This window comes from Pecten maximus, chromosome 18 (assembly GCF_902652985.1).
Source record: "Pecten maximus chromosome 18, xPecMax1.1, whole genome shotgun sequence".
NCBI lineage: Eukaryota > Metazoa > Mollusca > Bivalvia > Pectinida > Pectinidae > Pecten > Pecten maximus.
Genome location: NC_047032.1, coordinates 27,755,297 through 27,782,996, shown reverse-complemented (window position 1 = coordinate 27,782,996; position 27,700 = coordinate 27,755,297). Strand labels below are relative to the sequence as shown.

The 27,700-nt window shown below is 33.7% G+C and overlaps 1 protein-coding gene across 1 annotated transcript in view; it reads right to left on the bottom strand.

Annotated features, from left to right (window-relative positions):
* Positions 1-26,877, bottom strand: part of LOC117316196 (alkaline phosphatase, tissue-nonspecific isozyme-like) — a 44,619-nt gene extending 17,742 nt beyond the window's left edge. Inside the window, exons 1-6 of the mRNA XM_033870717.1 lie at positions 26,738-26,877; positions 15,525-15,748; positions 14,319-14,493; positions 12,885-13,057; positions 11,822-11,926; positions 8,714-8,810 (exon numbers count right to left, since the gene is read on the bottom strand). Coding sequence (XP_033726608.1) covers positions 8,714-8,810; positions 11,822-11,926; positions 12,885-13,057; positions 14,319-14,493; positions 15,525-15,748; positions 26,738-26,810 — 847 coding nt within the window. The 5' untranslated portion in view covers positions 26,811-26,877. The remainder of the gene's footprint in view (positions 1-8,713; positions 8,811-11,821; positions 11,927-12,884; positions 13,058-14,318; positions 14,494-15,524; positions 15,749-26,737) is intronic.
* Positions 26,878-27,700: the final 823 nt, after the last annotated feature.

Genomic DNA, 27,700 nt, shown 5'->3' with positions numbered 1-27,700 from the left:
TGGGTTAATGTATGTATAACTTGGGTTAATGTATCTATAGATTGGGTTAATGTATGTATAGATTGGGTTAATGTATGTATAACTTGGGTTAATGTATCTATAGATTGGGTTAATGTTTAGTTGGGTAATGTATGTATATGGGTTAATGTAGTATATATTGGGTTAATGTATATAGATTGGGTTAATGTATTATAATTGGGTTAATGTATGGTATACGGTATTGGTAACTGGTATGTACTATAGATTGGGTTAATGTATCTATAGATTGGGTTAATGTATGTATAGATTGGGTAATTTATAGATTGGTTAATGTATTATATTGGGTTAATGTATGTATAGATTGGGTTAATGTATGTATAACTTGGGTTTAATGTATAGATTGGGTTAATGTATTTAGATGGTTATTAACTTGGGGTTAATGTATGTATAACTTGGGTTAATGTCTATGATTGGGTAATGTATTAATGGGTTAATGTATGTATAGATTGGGTTAATGTATCTATAGATTGGGTTAATGTATCTATAGATTGGGTTAATGTATGTATAACTTGGGTTAATGTATCTATAACTTGGGTTAATGTATCTATAGATTGGGTTAATGTATGTATAGATTGGGTTAATGTATGTATAGATTGGGTTAATGTATCTATAGATTGGGTTAATGTATGTATAGATTGGGTTAATGTATCTATAGATTGGGTTAATGTATGTATAGATTGGGTTAATGTATGTATAACTTGGGTTAATGTACATAGATTGGGTTAATGTATATATAGATTGGGTTAATGTTGGTATAACTTGGGTTAATGTATGTATAGATTGGGTTAATGTATCTATAGATTGGGTTAATGTATGTATAGATTGGGTTAATGTATGTATAGATTGGGTTAATGTATCTATAGATTGGGTTAATGTATGTATAGATTGGGTTAATGTTGGTATAACTTGGGTTAATGTATGTATAACTTGGGTTAATGTATCTATAGATTGGGTTAATGTATAGATTGGGTTAATGTATGTATAACTTGGGTTAATGTATCTATAGATTGGGTTAATGTATGTATAGATTGGGTTAATGTATCTATAGATTGGGTTAATGTATCTATAGATTGGGTTAATGTATCTATAGATTGGGTTAATGTATGTATAGATTGGGTAATGTATGTATAGATTGGGTTAATGTTTTCTTTTTTTTATACACTGGGTTAAGGTTTTGTATAACTTGGGTTAATGTATCTATAGATTGGGTTAATGTACATAGATTGGGTTAATGTATGTATAGATTGGGTTAATGTATCTATAGATTGGGTTAATGTATGTATAGATTGGGTTAATGTATGTATAGATTGGGTTAATGTATGTATAGATTGGGTTAATGTATGTATAGATTGGGTTAATGTATGTATAGATTGGGTTAATGTATGTATAGATTGGGTTAATGTATGTATAGATTGGGTTAATGTATCTATAGATTGGGTTAATGTATGTATAGATTGGGTTAATGTATGTTATTGGGTTGTAATAGATGGGTAATGATGTTAATGGGTTAAGTACTATAGATTGGGTTAATGTTATAATTGGGTTAATGTATCTTGAGGTATTGGTTAATGTATGTATATTGGGTATGTATTAGACTTGGGTTAATGTATTATGATTGGGTTAATGTATTATAGATTGGGTTAATGTATCTATAGAGTTGGGTTAATGTACTATTATGATTGGGTTAATGTATGTATAACTTGGGTTAATGTATCTATAGATTGGGTTAATGTATGTATAATGGGTAATGATTTAGATTGGGTTAATGTATTTGATGGGTTAAGTATGTATAATGGGTTAATGTATTATAGATTGGGTTAATGTATCTATAGATTGGGTAGATGTTATAATGGGTAATGTATTATAGTTGGGTTAATGTATGTATAGATTGGGTTAATGTATTATAGATTGGGTTAATGTTGGTATAACTTGGGTTAATGTATGTATAGACTTGGGTTAATGTATTATAGATTGGGTTAATGTGTAGATGAATTGGGTTAATGTATGCTATAACTTGGGTTAATGTAGTTAGATGGGTATGTATAGATGTGGGTTAATTGTATGTATAATTGGGTTAATGTATGTATAGATTGGGTTAATGTTGTATAACTTGGGTTAATGTATGCTATAGCTTGGGTTAATGTATGTATAGATTGGGTTAATGTATGGTTATGATGTGGGTTAATGTATGTATAGCTGGGTTAATGTTATTAGATTGGGTTAATGTATGTATAGATTGGGGTTAATGTTATGTATAGATTGGGTTAATGTATCTATAGATTGGGTTATGTATGTATAGATTGGGTTAATGTATGTATAACTTGGGTTAATGTATCTATAGATTGGGTTAATGTATGTATAACTTGGGTTAATGTATGTATAGATTGGGTTAATGTATATATAGATTGGGTTAATGTATATATAGATTGGGTTAATGTATGTATAGATTGGGTTAATGTATGTATAGATTGGGTTAATGTATGTATAACTTGGGTTAATGTAAATAGATTGGGTTAATGTATAGATTTGGGTTAATGTATGTATAATTGGGTTAATGTGTATAGATGGTTAATGTATGTATAGATTGGGTTTATATGTATGTATAACTTGGGTTAATGTATGTATAGACTTGGGTTAATGTATGTATAATTGGGTTAATGTATTATAGATTGGGTTAATGTATGTATACGATTGGGTTAATGTTTATAGATTGGGTTAATGTATTATAGATTGGGTTAATGTATGTATAGATTGGGTAATGTTAATTGGGTAATGTAGTATAGATTGGGTTAATGTATCTATAGATTGGGTTAATGTATATAGATTGGGTTAATGTTGGTATAACTTGGGTTAATGTATGTATAGATTGGGTTAATGTATCTATAGATTGGGTTAATGTACATAGATTGGGTTAATGTATGTATAACTTGGGTTAATGTATGTATAGATTGGGTTAATGTATGTATAGATTGGGTTAATGTATTATAAGATTGGGTTATGTAATGGATAACACTTGGGTTAATGTATCTATAGATTGGGTTAATGTATTATGATTGGGTTAATGTATCTATAGATTGGGTTAATGTATCGTATAGATTGGGTTAATGTAACATAATTGGGTTAATGTATTAGATTGGTTAATGTTTATAGATTGGGTTAATGTACTATAGATTGGGTTATGTATGTATAGATTGGGTTATGTATGTTAGATTGGGTTATGTATGTATAATTGGGTTAATGATGTTAATTGGTTTAATGTTGTATAGATTGGGTTAATGTCTGTATAGATTGGGTTATGTATGTATAACTTGGGTTAATGATGTTAGATTGGGTTTAATGTATGTATAGATTGGGTTAATGTGTATAGATGGTTAATGTAGTAAATTGGGTTAATGTATCTATAGATTGGGTTAATGTATGTAGATTGGGTTAATGTATGTATAGATTGGGTTAATGTATGTATAGATTGGGTTAATGTATGGGTTAGTACTTGGGTTAATGTTCTAATGGGTAAGTTTTAGTGGTTAATGTATTATAGATTGGTTAATGTATTGGATGTAATTGGGTTAATGTATTATGTGGGTAATGTATTATAGATTGGGTTAATGTATCTATAGATTGGGTTAATGTATGTATAATTGGGTTAATGTATTATAATTGGGTTATGTATGTATAGATTGGGTTAATGTATCTATAGATTGGGTTAATGTATTATAGATTGGGTTATGATTATAATTGGTTATGTATGTAAGATTGGGTTATGTATTATACTTGGGTTAATGTATGTATAACTTGGGTTAATGTATGTATAGATTGGGTTAATGTACATAGATTGGGTTAATGTTGGTATAACTTGGGTTAATGTATCTATAGATTGGGTTAATGTATCTATAGATTGGGTTAATGTATCTATAGATTGGGTTAATGTATGTATAGATTGGGTTAATGTATATATAGATGGGTTAATGTATCTATAGATTGGGTTATGTATGGTATGAACTTGGGTTCATGTATGTATAGAACTGGGTTAATGTATATATAGATTGGGTTAATGTATGTATTAGACTTGGGTTAATGTATCTTCAGATTGGGTTAATGTATATATAGATTTGCCGTTAATGTATATATAGATTGGGTTTTTTTAATGTATGTATAGATTGGGTTAATGTATGTATAGATTGGGTTAATGTATGCTATAGATTGGGTTAATGTATGTATAGATTGGGTTAATGTATGTATAGATTGGGTTAATGTATGTATAACTTGGGTTAATGTATGTATAGATTAGGCTGATGTATGTATAGATTGGGTTAATATATGTATAACTTGGGTTAATGTATGTATAACTTGGGTTAATGTATGTATAACTTGGGTTAATGTATGTATAACTTGGGTTAATGTATGTATAGATTAGGCTGATGTATGTATAGATTGGGTTAATGTACATAGATTGGGATCATGTACATAGATTGGGTTAATGTATGTATAGATTGGGTTAATGTATCTATAGATTGGGTTAATGTATGTATAGATTGGGTTAATGTATGTATAACTTGGGTTAATGTATGTATAGATTGGGTTAATGTATGTATATTGGTATGTATATAACTGATTTTATGGGTTAATGTTATGTAATAATTGGGTTAATGTATCTATGATTGGGTTAATGTATTATAATTGGGTTTAATGTATGTAATAGATAATTGGGTTAATGTATGTATAATTGGGTTAATGTATGTATAAATTGGGTTAATGTATCTATAGATTGGGTTAATGTATGTATAGATTGGGTTAATGTATGTATAACTTGGGTTAATGTACATAGATTGGGTTAATGTATGTATAACTTGGGTTAATGTATGTATAGATTGGGTTAATGTATGTATAACTTGGGTTAATGTACATAGATTGGGTTAATGTATGTATAGATTGGGTTAATGTATGTATAGATTGGGTTAATGTATATATAGATTGGGTTAATGTATGTATAACTTGGGTTAATGTATCTATAGATTGGGTTAATGTATGTATAGATTGGGTTAATGTATCTATAGATTGGGTTAATGTATGTATAGATTGGGTTAATGTATGTATAGATTGGGTTAATGTATATATAGATTGGGTTAATGTATCTATAGATTGGGTTAATGTATCTATAGATTGGGTTAATGTATCTATAGATTGGGTTAATGTATGTATAGATTGGGTTAATGTATGTATAACTTGGGTTAATGTATGTATAACTTGGGTTAATGTATCTATAGATTGGGTTAATGTATCTATAGATTGGGTTAATGTATGTATAAATTGGGTTAATGTATGTATAGATTGGGTTAATGTATCTATAGATTGGGTTAATGTATGTATAACTTGGGTTAATGTATGTATAGATTGGGTTAATGTATGTATAGATTGGGTTAATGTATGTATAGATTGGGTTAATGTATGTATAACTTGGGTTAATGTATGTATAACTTGGGTTAATGTATGTATAGATGTGGGTAATGTATTTTTAATGGTATCTATTTAGCATTGGGTTGTATGTATATAATTGGGTTAATGTATATAGATTGGGTTAATGTATGTATAGATTGGGTTAATGTATGTATAGATTGGGTTAATGTATGTATAGATTGGGTTAATGTATGTATAGATTGGGTTAATGTATGTATAGATTGGGTTAATGTATGTATAACTTGGGTTAATGTATGTATAGATTGGGTTAATGTATAGATTGGGTTAATGTATATGTATAACTTGGGTTAATGTATGTATAACTTGGGTTAATGTATGTATAACTTGGGTTAATGTATGTATAACTTGGGTTAATGTATGTATAGATTAGGCTGATGTATGTATAGATTGGGTTAATGTACATAGATTGGGTTAATGTATATAGATTGGGTTAATGTATGTATAGATTGGGTTAATGTATCTATAGATTGGGTTAATGTATCTATAGATTGGGTTAATGTATATAATTGGTTAATATATATAGATTGGGTTATGTATCTATAGATTGGGTTAATGTATATAGATTGGGTTAATGTATGTATAACTTGGGTTAATTGTTATGTATAACTTGGGTTAATGTATGTATAACTTGTGGGTTAATGTATTATAACTTGGGTTATGTATGTAATTGGGTTAATGTATGTATAGATTGGTTAATGTATTAGATTGGGTTAATGTATTATAATTGGGTTAATGTACTATAGATTGGGTTAATGTATGTATAGATTGGGTTAATGTATGTATAGATTGGGTTATATGTAATTGGTAGTTAGATTGGGTGTATGTATAACTTGGGTTAATGTATAGATTGGGTTAATGTACATAGATTGGGTTAATGTATGTATAACTTGGGTTAATGTACATAGATTGGGTTAATGTATGTATAACTTGGGTTAATGTATCTATAGATTGGGTTAATGTATATATAGATTGGGTTAATGTATGTATAGATTGGGTTAATGTATATATAGATTGGGTTAATGTATATATAGATTGGGTTAATGTATGTATAACTTGGGTTAATGTATATATAGATTGGGTTAATGTATGTATAGATTGGGTTAATGTATGTATAGATTGGGTTAATGTATGCTATAGATTGGGTTAATGTATCTATAGATTGGGTTAATGTATATATAGATTGGGTTAATGTATGTATAACTTGGGTTAATGTATCTATAGATTGGGTTAATGTATGTATAACTTGGGTTAATGTATCTATAGATTGGGTTAATGTATGTATAGATTGGGTTAATGTATCTATAGATTGGGTTAATGTATGTATAACTTGGGTTAATGTATGTATAGATTGGGTTATGTATATCTAGATTGGGTAATGTATCTATAGATGGGTTAATGTATCTATAGATTGGGTTATTGTATATCTAGATTGGGGTTAATGTATATATACGATGGGTTAATTATGTATAGATTGGGTTAATGTATGTATAGATTGGGTAATTCTAAGTTGGGTTTAATGTATATAATTGGGTTAATGTATTAAATGGGTTATGTATATAATTGGGTTAATGTATTATATAATTGGGTTAATGTATTATAGATTGGGTTAATGTTTATATTGGGTTATGTATTATAGTTGGTTAATTATTAGATTGGTTATGTATTATATTGGGTTAGTTGTATGTGGGTTAATGTATTATAGTTGGTTAATGTATGTATAATGGTTAATGTAGTTAGTTGGGTTAATGTTTAGATTGGGTTATGTATTATGATTGGGTTAATGTGTATAATTGGTTATGTATGTATATTGGGTTAATGTATTATAGTTGGGTTAATGTATTATAGATTGGGTTAATGTACTATAGATTGGGTTATGTATTATGATTGGGTTAATGTATTTAGATTGGGTTAATGTTGTATAATTGGGTAATTTTAAGATTGGGTTAATGTATTTAGATTGGGTTAATGTATCTATAATTGGGTTAGTATTTAATGGATGTAGATTGGGGTTAATGTATATATAGATTGGGTTAATGTATGTATAGATTGGGTTAATGTAATGTATAACTTGGGTTAATGTATGTAGAGATTGGGTTAATGTATGTCTACACTTGGGTTAATGTATGTATAGATTGGGTTAATGTTATATAATAGATGGGTTTGAATGTATCTTTAGATTGTGTTAACATGTATCGTATAGATTGGGTTAATGTATGTATAATTGGGTTAATGTATGTATAACTTGGGTTAATGTATGTATAGATTGGGTTAATGTATGTATAGATTGGGTTAATGTATGTATAGATTGGGTTAATGTATGTATAACTTGGGTTAATGTATCTATAGATTGGATTAATGTATGTATAACTTGGGTTAATGTATCTATAGATTGGGTTAATGTTTATATAACTTGGGTTAATGTATGTATAGATTGGGTTAATGTATGTATAGATTGGGTTAATGTATATATAGATTAGGTTAATGTATCTATAGATTGGGTTAATGTATCTATAGATTGGGTTAATGTATCTATAGATTGGGTTAATGTATGTATAGATTGGGTTAATGTATGTATAGATTGGGTTAATGTATGTATAGATTGGGTTAATGTATGTATAACTTGGGTTAATGTATCTATAGATTGGGTTAATGTATCTATAGATTGGGTTAATGTATATATAGATTGGGTTAATGTATGTATAGATTGGGTTAATGTATGTATAACTTGGGTTAATGTATGTATAACTTGGGTTAATGTATCTATAGATTGGGTTAATGTATGTATAACTTGGGTTAATGTATCTATAGATTGGTTTAATGTATGTATAGATTGGGTTAATGTATATATAGATTGGGTTAATGTATGTATAGATTGGGTTAATGTATGTATAGATTGGGTTAATGTATATATAGATTGGGTTAATATATCTATAGATTGGGTTAATGTTTGTATATTTGTGGCTAATGTATGTATAGATCGGGTTAATGTATGCATAAATTAGGTTAATATAGGTAAAGATTGGATAAATGTAGGTAAAAATTGGGTAAACATAGGTATTGATTAGATTAGATATAGGTATTGATTAGATTAATATATGTATATATCAAATTGATATAAGTATATATTAGATTGACAAAGGTATGAATTATGTTAATATCAATCAACCAAAAGCTTGTCTCTCACAGATGGATAACTTACCGAGAAGGTGGTCAGTTTTGGAGGGATCCACCTTGTCAAACTGGGCCTTATTCCAAACATATTTTGCCCGTTTGTGCTTGTTCATCTTTTTCCATTCCTGTTTAACATAGGTTTTGAGGATTAATTCCATTTCTATGGTATACATGAATACAATTTGTAATGGAATGTGGTTGCAGACAAACATTAAGTTGTTAGACGCTGGGTTGCGAGTTGGGGCAGTTGCCTGATACTGACCGTAGGTCGGTGGTTTGTCGGTGTCTTCCCACTCAGCCAACATATCCTATTTTGTATCATTGCTTGGCTGGACTAGTATTGAATCTTATATTAATATCAAGAAATTATTATTTCTGGGACGAATTTATAATATCGATAATAGTATGCTAGTACACAAGATATTTATTACTAGATTTTTTATGTTCATTGTAAACAACGAAAAACAACAGGGATTTATACCCGACATTATTTCTATTTTAAGAAAATATTCATTGTATGAGACTTTTGTTGACTATATAAAGCTAGGGTATTTTCCGGGGAAACTACAATGGAAAAAAAGTGTCAATGAAAATGTATATAGAGTAGAGGAAACTGCATGGTTAGAACGTATGCATAACCATAATGACTTTTTCAGATTTAAATTTATTCATTCTAAGATTAAACCACATTATTTATGGAAATTGGCTATTAAATATCCTCAGTATTATAAATCTATACACTGTATCATAAAATTATGTACAACATCTCGTATGTTGAACCATATGGCTTTATGCCACTACTGTGGTATTTTATACAACGATACTTTAATGCATATAATTCTACATTGTGAAAAGAATACTGCTATTCGTGATAAATTATGGTGTTTTTTATTTAATGTGTTGGGTATTGATTTTATTGCGTACCTTCACAATTTATCAGATTTTGAACTAGTTAATGCTTTATTAGGAAGCAAGTTAGACTATGACATGTCTAACGAAGACAACGAATATGTAAGATTAGCAAATGTAAATTTTCTGAATGAAATGCTTAAAAATATAACCCAATTTGCTAACAATTGATGTTTCAATATAATTACTTGTGTGTGAAATAACTTTGTATATGTATATTCAGACTATTCTTGTTTATATGTTGATTGTATGATGTAATTATTCTATTTGTGAATCTTCATTTGTGGAGGAAATAAAGAGAATAATAATAGCCTGTTTTTGGAGAAGTAATACAGGTAACACAGGTAACCTGAGAATCAATTACTTCTCCAAAACAGGCTATAACTTACCTGTAATTAGTGCCTATTGTTCTCTATTGTTCCTACCCCCAATGTTGAAATAGGATATGTTGGCTGAGTGGATATACCAGGCCCTCCTCAAATTACCCCCTAACTGTTCATAGGACGTTTAACAAAGTAAAACTAAAACTAAATGTTAGATGTCAAGCGAAGATTATCCGCACCTTATACCACTGGTCCATGTCCACGTTCTTAATACAGGACGCTTCAATGGTGTAGTGATAATCGGATCGATACACTGCCATAATCAAAGTGATGGTCCCCCCGATACCCTGACATGATCATAGTGTTGGTCCCCCCGATACCCTGACATAATCAAAGTGATGTTGGCCGATACCATGACATGATCACAGTGATGGTCGGCCCGATACCCTGACATGATCATAGTGATGGTCGGCCTGATACCCTGACATGATCATAGTGATGGTCGGCCCGATACCATGACATGATCATAGTGATGGTCGGCCCGATACCCTGACATGATTATAGTGATGGTCGGCCCGATACCCTGACATGATCATAGTGATGGTCGGCCCCATACCCTGACATGATCACAGTGATGGTCGGCCCGATTCCCTGACATGAGCATAGTGATGGTCGGCCCGATGCCCTGACATGATCATAGTGATGGTCGGCCCGATACCCTAACATGAGCATAGTGATGGTCGGCCCGATACCCTGACATGATCATAGTGATGGTCGGTCCGATACCCTGACATGATCATAGTGATGGTCGGTCCGATACCCTGACATGATCATAGTGATGGTGAACCCGATAACCTGACATGATTATAGTGATGGTCGGTCCGATACCCTGACATGATCACAAAGTTAATCGGCCCGATACCCTGACATGATCAAAGTGATGGTCGGCCTGATACCCTGACATGATCATAGTGATGGTCGGCCCGATACCCTGACATGATCATAGTGATGGTCAGCCCGATACCCTGACATGATCATAGTGTTGGTCGGCCCGATACCCTGACATGATCACGGTGATGGTCGGTCCGATACCCTGACATGATCATAGTGTTGGTCGGCCCGATACCCTGACATGATCACGGTGATGGTCGGTCCGATACCCTGACATGATCATAGTGATGGTCAGCCCGATACCATGACATGATCACAAAGTTAATCGGCCCGATACCCTGACATGATCACAAAGTTAATCGGCCCGATACCCTGACATGATCACAAAGTTAATCGGCCCGATACCCTGACATGGCCATAGTGACAAATCGTGTATTAAATTATATGAAAACCTGGATCGCAATGTACAGATAATAAAACAGTTGAGAATTATCTTCCGGATAATAACACATGTTTAAATGCATTCATCAACCTCATAATTAACACCCTGCTTCCTTTTTTGGAATGCTTGATTGTGATTTCTTTACCCGTCAAAATGTCAAAGTTCAAGTACAAAGTTACTATCGACAGGAAAATGTTAATTTGCCTATTAGTTGATGTTTCATCGGAACGAATACAATCAAATATTACACAATGCTTTCCAACGACACAGCGTGTTTGGGATTGTTTATGAGGTCAAAGGTCAAATGTCACTGGTACCACAGGCGGTTGTTTCTGGTTAATTTTAATAAAAATAAACATATTAGCCCCTACTCCTAGTAAATCAACAAGGTGACACATTTCTGTGAGATTTAGATAAAACAAACCTCTGTAAAGTTTGGATAAATCCAACAACTGTGACATTTAGATCAATTGATTCCCTGAAAGATTTTAGATAATAAAAATTCTGAAAGTCTTGAATAAACCAAAACACTGTAAAAAGTTGATGGTCCATTTGATTCGTGCTGACTTACCGCCACAAGGTCCAATCCATCTCGGCGTTTGAAATCTGGAATGTCCCATTCTGGGTCAGTAGTAGTGTTGTCACGGAAAAATACCCGTCCGCCTCCCATTACAACCTAAAGTAACAACATATGCCACAGGTTTTTTATCATTGTAGTGACACAAACGTTCACATGTTCACGGCGTCTTTTATTTAGCTGTCTTCAGAATGACAAGCATCATGCATATTTGTGTTACTGTAAATCACTTATATTTCACGAGGGATTTATTTTCGTGTTAATACGCAAGGAGAGTCAATCGCGAATAAAAATCCTTTTATAGGGAAACAACACCTTTGAAAGGCAACCAAACTGTCGGGCACCGATATAAGAGCCTTGCATGTAGATGAGCAATCATGTATTCGCGAAATAAAAGTAGATTACAGTAATATGGCTGATATTGTAATTACCATATCCATTGTGATTTTGTGTTTAATTGATGTAGTTGCATACTTACAGATAAAGGGTTTGACATAGTCTGACCAGAATTGTCGCGTTTACCTACTGATATTGGTTTGTTTTTGTTTAACGTCCTATTAACAGCCAGGGTCATTTAAGGACGTGCCAGGTTTTGGAGGTGGAGGAAAGCCGGAGTACCCGGAGAAAAACCACCGACCTACGGTCAGTACCTGGCAACTGCCCCACGTAGGTTTCGAACTCGCAACCCAGAGGTGGAGGGCTAGTGTTAAAGTGTCGGGACACCTTAACCACACTGATATAATATATAAAGTAGGCGATTCCAATTGTATGTAGGTATATGTCAATATATTCGATGATGTTTCCGTGAATCCTATACATTACGTAAAACCGTGTGAGGTAACTTGACCATACCTATTTTTGCCTATATGAATATCGACTCATCTGTAACCATAATGGTAATAGAAGTTCAACACGACAGGCCAATCTGGACCAAATATCTTTGTGTTTTCCAGAATTATGATGATGTAGAAAGCTTGTATGTTTTACTGTTCGTGTGAAGGAATGAGTAGATCCCCGAACCGAACTTCTTTCATCGGGAATGAAAACAAAAGAATACCTTAAGCGTTGAGTTGAAGACGAGTTGATGTGCAATGTCTTTGCCACATCCTTCTAAGGGATAGCCCTCCATCAAGGAGTCGCCTTCCCAATTCCGATTGGGAGTTTTAGCATAGGCAGCTGCCGGCGTAGCATGGGTTACCCTCGTTGTTGTTACAACCCCAGATGATCGTCCTGCGACACGAGAATTTGACAATATGCACTTGTATTTAAACAGGTAGATTTAAGAAAATTAATCCAGATGATTTAAGGAGCATTAGTACACAATAAAAAGTATGGTGTATTTAGAAATAGTCCGCGTTTTTCATACTAGTGAGTGTAAGAGGATTGCATTAAAGGTACACACAAATAAATGCACCTATGATATAGGTATTGTTCGTCATAGTATATGCCAATTGATGAAGCTGGCCAAAAGTGTAGAATTCCGTACATAAGTGATGTCAGGAAAATCAAAATAGTGCAAAACAAAATTGTGCAAATACAGAACGTATATTAATCAAGTCGATCATCTAATCAGATTCGTATTTTTTTATATTGGAAGAGGATATCATATCCGTGTGTACCGGCTACTGAGAATTTAAACGCGACACGCAGGATAACATCTCAAGTGCCACTGTCTAACACCGTACACCGGATATAGCTACATTCGAGGCGAACAGCGAAGAACACGGCGTTGACATGGGGTAAGAAAATCATTGTTTTTCTCATCTGACGTAACTGTGTTAGTCAAAGTCTGACCCAATGTTTCACTAAGCTATATCGGTGCATTTCAAACAAATCAATATGTCATTAAAACACAATTTGGATGAACCTTCAAAGACATTCCGCCTTATTTGTCTTCTAAGTCGTTGTCTCCGTCCGTCTAATATTTCTTTTTTCCATTTCCTTTTTTTCAAAAGTTTATTTTATATTGAATATTTTGGATAACTATGGATATAATATAACAAAGTTACGTTTTTACGGAGTTCCTTGTATGACCTTCGAAACGAGCGTAGGACGATACGGACTCACAGTAGCATATTATAAAAGACTTCATTTATAGATTTGATTTGTTTTGATGGCTATTGATAACTTTTAATATACAATCCATATGATATACACATTTTTAATTGATGTTAATTGCCTTGCATGTGTTTGAAATGGCGTTTGTAAGGTGTAATAGGTAAATGTACATTTGACAATGTCATTATCCATTGGGGTAGTGATCCGGTGTACCGATGATAGACGGCGAGTGCACCAGCTGAACACTTCATTAACATAGAATTTTGATAACTGATAAGTACCTTATCATAATCTGTCAAACTCTCTGAGGTGATATTAATTTTAAAAGCAACGACAGGATTTGGAAAAATACGAATTAGATATATACAGGATCTTAAATGAATTTTCATTCCATATAAAACGATATAAGTAGATAGTGTCATAGGAAACAAACCCTCATCTTGGAACCAATCCGTAATGCAGCGCAGTTCATTTCCGGGTTGACTGGAGCAGTTTCCGACTTTGACATTGTCGTTAACCCCGACCGTGTATCCGTTTGTTTTCTCTCCACACATCATTGCTGTGGCTGTTGAAGCTGAGTCGGGAGTTTGTAAGTCGTTTGCGTACGTCTGAAACAAGTCACGTGTGATTTATGGATCATATCTATCCCAGAGTGCATTGCGATTACCCCGCTCTATCAGCGTACACACACACACACACACACACACTCCACATACACACCACACACACACACAAAACGAAATGGTTTGATACAGCGTAACGGTCAAAGAGATACGTTTACCTTGTCCACGGGACAATAAAATAGAGTTATACACCAAAGAATCGATTCGAGACAGATGCACACAGACGGGTAAAATAAGTTTTGTTTCTCCCGGACGCCAACTTCACTAAATAAACGCTCTTCACAAAATAATCCCTCGCCATGTTGAGAGGAAGTAGCTATAGTATTAATCAGTATAACACTATTAATGGAGGAAAGCCCCAATCCCAGCCTCAACCACAAACTTATACCCCTAGTCGAAACCCAGGGGGCAGTACTATATGAAAAGTACGGAAGCGTATTTCCTTGTATTTAAAATCTCCAACCGGAGGAAATAAAGTATGATGATAATATATTTTTTTTATTGGCCCTAATAAGCTGCCGTAGAAAACGTGGAATTATCCGACACTGTTTGATGTCGCTAAGGTTTTGGTGCAAACACAATAAAATTGGGCTTGACATAATACTTCTCTTACATATATGGATAAATGATATATTTATTTACCTCAAAACACCCATTTAGTCCCAAATCGATGTTGTATTCCGTCCGTATCAACATTTTCACAAAACTGAATAGAGTCATTTGATTAAGACTACTATCCTACGGTCTACTGTAGGTATTTCCACGTTAATCCCGTTTACTATACCGCTATGTGTTAATGACACCGGATATTGGTACTCTAACGTTGTCATGTGGGTTTCTGGTTCATCATTGGTATTTCTATGTCTCTTTTTTTAAAAGTGCGAGACGACTTATTGGACATATACAGGTAACTTATTTGACTGTTACACGTGATAGTACGCAACCAACAATGGATGACATCACAACTGTATCGATAAATTGATATGTTTCAACAACACGAAGACCAGAGTACTTACTTTAGACATCCCTACGTGTGGAAATTTCTCAAATTCCAGTACAGTTTCCTCCCCTGGACGACCCTGCAGCTGACCCCTGAGTATCCGGGCTGCGGAAACCGTACTGACGCCCATCCCGTCACCAACAAATAATATCACATTTTTAGCAATGTTTGTGTTTCTTTGTGCACGCAGACTTCTTTGTAGTTCCTTCTGCGCATCGGCAAACCAATTTGTTTTGGGGACTGAGGAGAGAAAAAGGTAAAAATAAAAGATATTAATTACAGTGAGGAAAGAAAGCGGATGTTGTGGTTTTAAAATATAATTATAGCAATGATATGAGGCAGAAGTGGATATATTTACATTTTCACTTCGCTCCGCCTCAATGAACATACTAAACTCAGATCACTTCATTTCCCGTTGAAGATTTTGGGTCGCTTGCTTCTGTTCTGAGAGACGAATCACTTTCTTGCCGGACTGTGAATACATTCACTGAGTTTACAATGGCGATCGAGTTCTGTACCGCCTCAGACTTGAATGCACTTTCATGTTGTGAATTGTGTAACATTGTTATAAACGTATATGAACACAAGTGGAATAGCCGCTTTATGTGCTAATAAAAATGCCAGTATAATGCAGACAGTTTAGAAAACAGGATCTGACAGAACACTGACACTCTCGATAGCACCGAGCTCATGACCTACGTAGCGCAGTAGGTCTAACGTTAGCTGTATCTCAAATGCCATGCTTAATACCATTTCAGTGGTCACAGAAAATGAACCTCAATTTAAACACTATTTAACAACAAAAAACAGACTGGTAGCAGAAGTATGCTATATCGAGAACAGGGACACATTATTGTCGTAATTTGACTCAATCTAAACATATGGAGGACACAAGTTTCCGGCCGTCGAATACCGCCAATTTTCAAATCAATGTTTCTTTACTTACTATTATCAGAATTTACATACCAAAACGCCAGTGCGACAATGAAATCCAATATTTCAAGAACACCATGTACATCACCAGCTAACCTGCGACTAAAATCCACATTGTTACACTTTTTCTCGAGCTCTGAATATCCCGGCTAGACTGCATCACATCATTTTTTTAACCGAGTCCCTGTGTCTCGAGTGACCAAATCACACACACACTATACTGTCAACATTGCACTTAAAATTCGTATCTATATGGGTATTGCTATGTTTTTATTATACAATATCATAAATATTTGTTATAAATGAATATTTTACCTTGAAAATATCGTATTTATGTGTATCAACATCGTAATAATCAAAACGTGTGTGGGACTATATTTTGTGCTGCCTTGGCGACGAGAATAGCTGACTGTCTGCTGTTCCACTACTGTGCACACATGTACGATAAGTATAACAATGTTACAAAATGACATACTTACGTCACACCGTTGTGACCGAATTTTGCAATCTGGTGGCGAAGTTTTTAATTTGGTTAACGAAAATATAATGCGTTAATATAATCCTGTGAACGAGGTTCACTTCCCTTCATCAGTCCATGCACGCAACAAAATTGACAATCAATCCTTAAATATGTACAGAGTCTTTTTATAAGATCATTCTGTTCTTCGTACTGATATTATTCCTCTTGTTAAATAGTAATTGTAAAACACTTTCCACCAAGGATCAGGTTCTGAAATAAGTTCTACCAACGACCAAGTTCTATCAAGGAACAATTTCTAAAACTAGTTCTCACACTCAACAAGACAAAAAACAAGTTCTATCACTAGACAAATTCTAATACAAGTTCTATCAAAGAACAAGTTATAAAACAAGTTCTATAACAGAACACGTTCTAAAACAAGTTTTATCAGTGAATACGTTCTAAAACAAGTGATATAATTAAACATGTTCTAAAATAAGTCCTATCACTGAACAATTACTAAAACAAGTTCTATCAAGGAACACGTTCTTTCAAGGAACACGTTCTAAAACAAGTTTTATCACTAAACAATTACTAAAGCAAGTTCTTTCAAGGAACACGTTCTAAAACAAATTCTATGAAGGAACACGTTCTAAAACAAGTTTTATCACAGAACAAATTCTATCACTGAACAAGCTATAAAAAGTTCTATTAGTGAATTAATTATGTATCTGATTTCAAAAGAATTGGGCCCAGCTGTATATGTTGCTTTATAGTGTTATCGTCGGTTTACATACAGTATAATGATTTAGGAACATTTCAGTACAACGTTCAGGTAAATATATTCATATTTCATATTTTATATTCAGTGCATGAGGAGCCATGAACTGTACCATACAGCTGTTTCATCCGTCTGTGTCTCCTTGGTGACTAAAGGACTAAAGCGCTAATACCTAGAAATAACACTGAAAAAAATCCATTAATAGACCATCATCAACACAGAGGTCAACAAGGATTGTGGTGAGAAACCCAGCCAGGTGTCCAAACACAATCATTGGTGAGATCATGCCTAATTTCCAGCAAATGGCAGTGAGGGGAATGTGAGTGGGCACGCAGAGAAAAACAATAGGTTACAGAGAATAGTGAGGCCAAAGCTTGATGAAGAAGTTTATACCTGACTATAGTATACAGGCAATGTCAGAAACATGGGTAAATGGAATGGCGAGGTTATGGCGAGGTTATGGCGTAAGTTGTGCAAAGAGTAAACGTATAAATGAAAAAATGAACAATAGGAGAGAAAAACTATTTAAAGACAAATAAACAAGCTTATATATATGTAGGAGTGATAATCGCGGGTCCAGTATCCTTAATATGGCTACGTTGACTTAGGTTGAGTGTATTCTGAGGAAGACCAGGAGAGAGATAAGAAGACACACAATATTCATTTCAAATCACAAACAACCTGTTGTGGGAAAGAACATCTTCGCAGGTCATGATGTGAGGTCCATAAAGGAAGCCGTGGAAAATCCTAGAGTTACACACTCTTAGAAAAGCTTGGCTTCAGAATAATGCAATATAAGGTAAAGTGTCGACAGGAAAACTGGCTACGATACCTACCTAGAGATCCATGGTTTGATAAGAATAGTACGAGCCTCGGGGCTAAACAGATAGCCGCGGTCTACCAGAAATAATGTACTTGAAACTGCTGAAAAGCAGTGAGTATTCATTCCAACATTTATAGCAGGATATGTGAGAAACCGGAAGCAATTCTTATTTCAGAAGAGAACAACTCAAAGGAAAATGGAGTAAATCAAGAGAATCTCGCTAAATTACTGGAGGAATAATCTAGACGACATTTTACACTAGCTGAAGGGAGGTTTATAGAACATGTTGCAATGTCATCAGCTAACAGATCAGAGAACCTTGGAATGTCGAGAGAAAGAGACCGCTTACGAATAGTGATATCCGATTCCATCTACATTCTTCAGCATGCAAATGGCCTCATCTACTAGGAAGCCGAGCTAGAAACCCTATGACCAAAAATGACATCGAGCATCTTTGTACCAGCAACAATTGATATATATATAACCCTACGTTGACATATACTACTCAATGGCAAACATGGCGAGTTCTGACAGCGCCGGAGGATAGCGGCGTGGGTTTGGTTTCTTACTGAGGAAGTAGAGTAGTATGATCGTCAATCGTTGGGAGCTAGGTATTGTTTAGATTCAAAATGCCTCCTTGTTCTGAATGGAAAAAACAAAGCACAAATTAAAAAGTAAGATCCGTTGTTGTTTTGTTTTTTTGGGTTTTTTTTGTTTTTTTTTTCAAGCTGATGTTCAGCAGTCATTCCACCTATCGAAACTTTGACAGCAGTTTTCAATGCGGCAATCTCGTAATCTCATTTATGATGCTATGGGGAGTCTAGGAGGGGCAGTAGCAGAGGCAGACACTGAGCTAAACCTGAGACGATATCAGGAACGACAGTGTTTGGAGACATGACATTAGATGTTGAGACATCAGGTAAAGAGATAAGTTCATCTCGGCAGAGAAAAGAAACCGCATTCGGAGGGACAGAGGTGACGAAAGAAGGTTAGGAAATCAACATGGGATGAAAGTGACTTATAAAGAACATCCTGATGGATGAGCGGAGCGAACGGAGACCCTATAGGTCGATCTTTCCAGCCAAAGTAAAACCAGATGCTCATTAAATTTCAACATATTTTATGAACACAGATGAATTTTTTTCAATAGGATTGGACAGCAGGCATTGCATATATTAGTCCTCTCCTTATATAACAGGTGGTAAACAAACATGAACATATATACATACATGAAGGTGAAGATGATGCAACAAAAAAGGGAGAAAATTCCTTAATGGGAAGAAATTGTTTCATTATTCAAAAATTGATAAGTGTATCTAAAGTCCATATGTATAACACATTAGCCATCCACTATTCAGGATCAAAACCCAATTCCACCAAATAGGTACATATGTTTTGTGAGTGGGGGTTCGCCAGCTTTTATAATTTAATGTTTATTCAATTTTTTGTAATAGGAGTTACCTCCTATAAATTTACTTAATGCCAACATAACAAAATTATGAAAGAAAGAGAGAGAACAAAACAAATGAAAAAAAAGATAATTGATCAGGTTCAAATAAGTTTAAATAGTTACGGCTGCCCATAGCCTGCTGTATCATTGTGGTCATCATGGGGGTATATGTGTTGCATAATAACAATATAAAGTTCAATGTAAGAAATACTTGCTTATTCAGGATCATGTGTAAGGGTATCTTTATTCTGGCTGTCATTACAACTGACACGTACAACCATTTGTAAGTGCGTTAACCCACATGTGATTATGATATTGATGGTATACTTTTTTACGGTACAAAAATTGTATTCCCCCAGCTGAAAATATCCTAGATGTGTGTATACAATTATGGCTAAGCAGTAATTGTATACACACTTTTATATTTGATAGGAGTTGCCAGGGTTGGGGAGCCCTGGGTGCATCTCCCCAAACATTAGTGTTGTCCTCACGCAGGAGGGCTATCATACTGTACTTGTAAATATAACTTATATGTCTATAATATTCATAACGGTATAGTCATTTTTGGAGATATCATAAAGGTTAACGGGTAGCAATTTTTGGGAAAATTTTAATTGAACAATCAAAGGGGAGTAATTTGTTAAATTGATATGGATGCTAAAATAATCAATCAATTAAAACATGGGTATGAATTATATGAGATGTCAAATCATTGATAGGCCAAAAAAATGAAATTAAATGTTTATCTTATCTTCAGTTTCATTCCTGCATGGAGAGTAATATATTTGTAAAGACAAGTAATTACATTAAAAAATACAACAGGAATACATTTTTTTTAAATCATTATAAATACAAAAAAGGGGACGAGAAAAAGGAGAACAATCAAATAATAGTAATAACTACACAAGCACACAACGTCTCTTTCACATACAGGTACAGGTACTATGCACACCATAAGTCAATTGGCATATTATTTTTAAACACATATATTCAACTGCTGTTGTATACGAAATTGCTGTATCAAACATTTTTTTCTTTGAATTTCATTTTGCAAGACAATGGTCAATTACAATGTGGTATATTTTATTATACTGTATAGATAGCTATAGGTTGGTACACAATCATGTACAAAATTTGTTTATCAAAATTATAGATATACTTATCATTGTATCAAAATCTCAACAACCTGTGAACTACAACAGCAATGAGTAAAACCAAACTAATGTTCGAACACCACTTTCCAATCCCTCCATATTTGATCAAATTTTTCAATTCAAGCAATTTTGATTGATGGTATAACTATTGTTCGATTGACCGGCGAGGATCTTGATACCGATTACATACAGTAAAGTAGTGTGTTACAGTTTCAAAAGACTGGTTGCACTCACACATTGGGGATTCCATTAGATGATCCTTATAACGATCATAATTAAGATTTCTTGCCTTATTTCGTATTTGACAAAGAATAATGTTTATATAACGAGTACCAAGATATTTAAATACAGCAGTTGTTTCTGATTTATTATGATGGTTTGTGTTTAATAATATTTTTTGAACTGCGCTGTAGAGTTGATATTTATATTTGAGGGGCAAGTCTATTCATGACATTTAACATACATTTGTATATGGAAAGAAACTTTCGAAATCGCTTACTGTATGGCATAAAGCACAGGGGCTTGGCACGATTTTCCAAATGATAGTCCATATATATATGTATATACTATATACATATATATATAGACTATCATTTGGAAAATCGTGCCAAGCCCCTGTGGCATAAAGGGGGGGGGGGGGTCAAATAATCTGTTTGTACGAAGAGGATATCGATCAAAACTTTCATCGTGAATATATGGTTCAATAACTTCTCTTATGTAATCTGGGGTTTCATTATTCACTACCTTTATGTATCTTGTACATTAGAGTAAGTTTGTGTTTATGTCTTCTATCACTCAATGTTTCCCATCTTAATTCTTCATAAAGTTTATCATGGGATGCAGCTTTACGTAAACCTGTAATTAGTCGAGCTGCCTCCAGTTAAATTGATTCTAATAAAGTGTTTTGGCCTTTTGAACAATTATCCCAAACAACATCTGCGTACTCAATGGTGGGTCTTATATAGGCAGTATAAATAGTAGTTAAAGATTTTCTATCAATTTTATTTTTCAATAGCCTTAATATGTTTATCCTTTTAAATGCTTTATCAGATACACTAGATACGTGTATATGCTGGTCCATTTGGCATCATCATTAAGAGTTAGACCTAGATGTGTATGTGCTTTATTTTCAGTAATTGGTTCATCATAAAAGTTAACGATAGGATGGTTTTGATCATTTGTATTTCTAGAGAAAATTACAGATTTTGTTTTAACAGGATTAAATTTGATATCCCATATCACATGCTCATTATTGTTAACTTCAGTAGTAATATCTGACTTACATTTTTTTTTTTTTTTTTTTTTTTTGTAAACGTTTCATTACACATATTAAAACACAGTTTGGTTCAGTTGTGTGTAACAAGATATTGAAAAAAACTATTGAGCTTGAACAAATAATTGAAAATAATGCAGATTGTGTATAATCTACACTAAAGAGAATATTGTCGGAGGAATGAAAAATGTACAAAAGTTATATAATAGTCAAGCTTTATGATGTCGAACTCTGATGATTAAAAGGTTAACTTAACTCGAAGCAAAAATTCAGTTCCGGTAGTACAAATTCTATATCAATCAGATATAAACTAGAATAGAATATAGTATCTCGAATACTTGAGATATTTCTAATTTTAACCATGGCACCACTTACTTCGAGATAACGAGGTTCGAGTATATAATAGTTTGCAGTCTTTTATTACTGATGAAGAGCATGTATGCTGATTACATGATACAAATTGCATTGTCTTGTAGAAGATCGATTTTGGACACCACTTTGATTTATAAGATTAACAAATAAACAAATCGTTTTACAGAAAGTTATGCGGCAAAAATGAATTAAGCACCTCAAAACATAAAAACAACAAATAGAACACTTTCCAAAAAAGGCCTTCATAACCTTTAATCCAGAGTATTTCAGAATAATCATGTGATGGTCCTAACAATCTAAGCCCGATATCAATATTAATCCGACAAACCGCTCAATGTACTGCTATGATTCCACACCGACACCGGATGTTTGGTTTCCCGATGCAGAACAAGGCGGCGGTTAGTAAAAAGTCTGCAAGGCAGATGATTAAATTACTCATGATTTGATTTGTGTTGACACTCTTTTACAAATTATGATTTATTTCCGATTAATTTCTTCTGTGTTTTACAGCAGGATTGAGACATTGTCATCAACCATGATTGGTGGCGATCGAATTTGACCTGATTCTGGTGTCCTTACAAAGTAGTTCGGATAAACGTAAATCACTCAGGACACCTAGATGAGTGCGTTGCACCATGTAAACAAGTTTAAAAACATTTGAAAATATTTAATGATAAACTTCTGGTACAGGATTCTGTATCCTTTACCCCAGACTCAGTATATGGTAATTGTTATAAAAATAGTGTTTTTGAATATAACAACACTACAGTTCATAAACTAGCCTTAGAGTCGTTAAATAAATCAACGTTTTTTCAATGAGTATCCAGTTCATTTTTTAAACAACTTAGATTATTAGCACACAGCACATTTTCTGGTAAATTATTCCACACATTTGCAGTACATAGTAAAACATATTTTCCTCTTCATAAGCGAACACTGTTGTGGGTATATTTTCAGAGAATTTCATCTATATCCGGACCGATTGGAAACATCTTTCCATATCTTCAAAAAGCCAGTTACATCGCGATCGTATTTTCCATGGATTACTTTATATAGTTCCATCATATCTCCTCGCTGTCTTCTGGACGGTAATTAAAATGTTGTTGGTATTTAGGCCTTTCAGTATATCCGGGTATGAACGATTTTTCATTTCGGCGACCAGTTTTCATACCCTTCTTTGAACTCCTTCGATTTTTTAGATTTACCGGGGTACTTTGTTTTAGATGGAAACCAAATGGCGCCTGCGAAATCAAGATGAGTTCTTGCTAATGATTTGTTTAACGAAATGAAATTCCATGTTATTAAAACGCAATTTTTACAAATGATGGTGTACGGTTACGGTTTGTGATTCTTTTGTTGTATGGTTTGGGTAATGAAAGTAAATGCGCCTTTATGATAATTGTCATTGTTTCTTATTAAGAATTCTAAATGCACTCAATGAGTCCTTTAGCGAGCCAACTGATCCAACACACCATCTTTGCGATACCAGCTGTACGGTCAGTTAGCCTGGCAGTTTTTATGGACACCTTAAAGGGTTGTCCGAAAGATTCTGACTATCAATCCTCTTAAACGTAGAGGTGGATGAAGCAGTATATCAAAGCGGATAGATAGTCCTACTAACTGGGGTATGAAATACTCGGACCTTAGCTCTGTACAATATACATTGCGTGTAATTGGTGGTCTAAACGAAGAAGTCTAAATTAGCCTACATGTGTATCGATCCCCTTTATCCATCTTGTGTTGTCAGTGTGTAAACGGGATATTTTATCAGAAGCAGTTATGATAGCATGCTACATATTTCCCTCGTAGCATTTTAACGCCAAAAAGTAAAACGATCTTTTAAGATTGTTACGTTTCATAAAACCCGGAGAACGTATCCAAATTGTCCAGATACGATATTCAACTCTAGAGATCTAATTTCAATGACACTAACATTGTCATCTTTTTTCTTTTTTTTTATACATGTATAGAGGACCATATCGGCGAGGAAACGACTTACTTCAGGAAAAACTGTTATAAGAAATTAGACCAAAAACCAAATTGTAAACCTTTATCTCGAAAACTATTATCTCAACCGTACACCACGTTGAACACAAATTACCTAATTATATACTAGTAATCACCAATGAGCGAAAACACAGACTAAATCTATCTAAATATATGATGAATATCTAGGCTTTATATATAACAAGCTTTGCAATAAGCAGTACGGCATATTTGAGGGGGGAAAAGAGTTGTCCAAAATTTAACGGAATTACAAGTTGCCCTTCGATTTAGTTGCAATTATTGTAATAAAATAAGAGCATTCGTGATGTTTTGTTTGTGAATTTCTTCAATGATAATACCGACCCCCTACCTGTTATTCCGACAAAATGCAGTTAAAGTAAAGTGTACATAACAGTAAACGAGGAAACTTTCTGAAACAAAAACCCCAAACATTCCAGTGATGGTGTGGTTTATTACAGTACAACGATTGAAGGCCAAGACATTACCTGTGTTTCTGTGCCTGCCCTGAACTTTGTTTTGTCATTTCCAAGAATATGTAACAGTAAAAACTATTTAGAAATAAAACCATTGCCCGGTTTTTCTACTCAATCTTTTATGGCAGCGGAAACACATCTCTGTAACAGTAAAAACTTTTTAGAAATAAAACCATTGCCCGGTTTTTCTTCTTTATCTTTTATGTTAGCGGAAACACGTCTGTATAACCTCCGTAAAAACTTTTTATCAATAAAATTTCATGTTACCGGAAACACGTGTATTGTTGTGATATGTAACTAATACCGTGAGTGTTTGTACAATCCTGTGTTAAGTCTAATATGAAGAGTTGATATGGACACTCAGTGATACGGAATATAGATGTTTTATTCATGCTAGTCTTCGTCACTGAATTCTGAAGATAATAAAACAATAAACAGTGTTTCTAGGACACTCGAATAACAAGCACAAAAAGACAATAAACCACCTGTGTTGGGAACAGGTGTGATTGTAAAATCCATGTGAAGTGTATTGCTATCATATATATGCGTGTACGTATATCATTCATGAATAGATAATTGCTGGTAATATATCAAATATCTTAATACAGGTACGCGTGTACAAGAAAACATTGGGCTAATCATTGCGGTAATTATAGGTATGATATACAGTAAAACTTAAACAAGTGACAGGTGATGTACCTAACGAGGATAATACGAGAAATGACGTCACGATTTTCCTGTCGTGCAGCTCACGGTCACAATTTGCTACATATGAATATAATGTTTCCGGAACAGGATACGGAACAAATCAACGTACATTATGTATCACATTTAAAATAATGAAGACATGAATTAAAAAGGAAAAGTAGACAGATAACCATTCGCTATAGTAAATGTGGATAGTCATTCCAAGTTAGAAAAAAGCAAAACAAAACCCTTTTTGTTAGAGATTACTGTATAGAGCACTGCCTCTCTGTCTTAGGTGATATGTTGTATATGATTCCAGGCAAATTAAAATATTTTGGGCTTCGCTCCCGTTCCGTAAATTACACTCTGCTAAATAGTAATCATATCTGGCACTTAATTTACATTAAAACCAACAATATAAGGTTCCTTTTTTGAATATTTCAAATTTCTTTTGTAAAGCAGACCGTGTAAAATACATATGAAGACGTCTGTCACTGCCAACGCATTTAAGAATTTCCTGAGAAATATTTTGACAAACAAAATAGAATATCCGATTCATATATACAGAGGAAGGAAATGAAAACTCATCACGTCCTATATCTACACCTGACATTAAAATTAATTGCAGTTAAGTAGAACATAGCTGTAAGCCAAACATATAAAATTTAGATTCACCTGTCTTTGTCGACGTTAATGCATTCAGAGGATAAGCTTACGTTAGAGAACAATTAACCTCCATCGTATATAAGTATATAAGCGTATAATTACAAAAGGGTCATGTTCATGACATGTGATGAACCGTTTCAATATACTTACTAAACGCTGGATTTACGGCTCCGATGAAAACAATGGTAAAATGGAGATGACATAATATCGTCTGTCGAAACATATTTACGTCCAGTAGGTAAGAAACACTAACAACACATACTAATCACGTGCTCTCATGTCAAATACGTGTGTCCACAACACTCCACAGCAACAACGAGTTATTGCAGGCGTTAAATATTGTCACAGGCCAAGTATGGAGGCCCATATCTGCTATCTTATGGAAGCCGTATGGGGAAATACTGACTCTGTAACCTAACAAAAGGCGGAGTCATGTAGGCAGTATGAATAATTAAATAAGTATTTATATAATAATCAGATTCTAAACAACGACTGATCTGGGAACATATTGACTAAATTAGATGATTCGACCACACGTACATAATTAATATTGGCGAAATATTCCAAACTGAAGTTCAAATCTAGTCATCCTTGCTACATGTACTTCCAGTCGCCATTGTGTAAACAAAGACATAATCTCGAGCATGAATGCGAGTTTGAAAGATTCAATATTGCAAAGCTTCTAAACGATCAGGCACAAAACATATACTCTCTAAGAGATGCATTTAATCAATTCAATATCACTTTTTACTTTATTTCTCTTCTGTATTACTTGCAACAATTCTTGAGAATACCTATTTTATTTTTTTCTCCTTCCAATATTTTTGTATTTTAAAAGTTATTACACATTTTCTGAAAAAGAAAGTGTTTAAGTTCGGAGATTATAATAAAACGTCGTCACCTTCGCAATCATGCAAAGATATGTTTACAGAAGAACTAAATTGATATTGTTTTTGTTAATTCGTTTATGATTTAAAATATCTTTGATTAATACATGTCAAGATTTTGTGACATTGTATTGAGAGAAAATCTTTTTTGAGGTAACCGAAAGCGCAGGTGATCACAGAAGGTGACCCTGAAACAACTCGCAACAAAATTAGGACGGTAATAAAA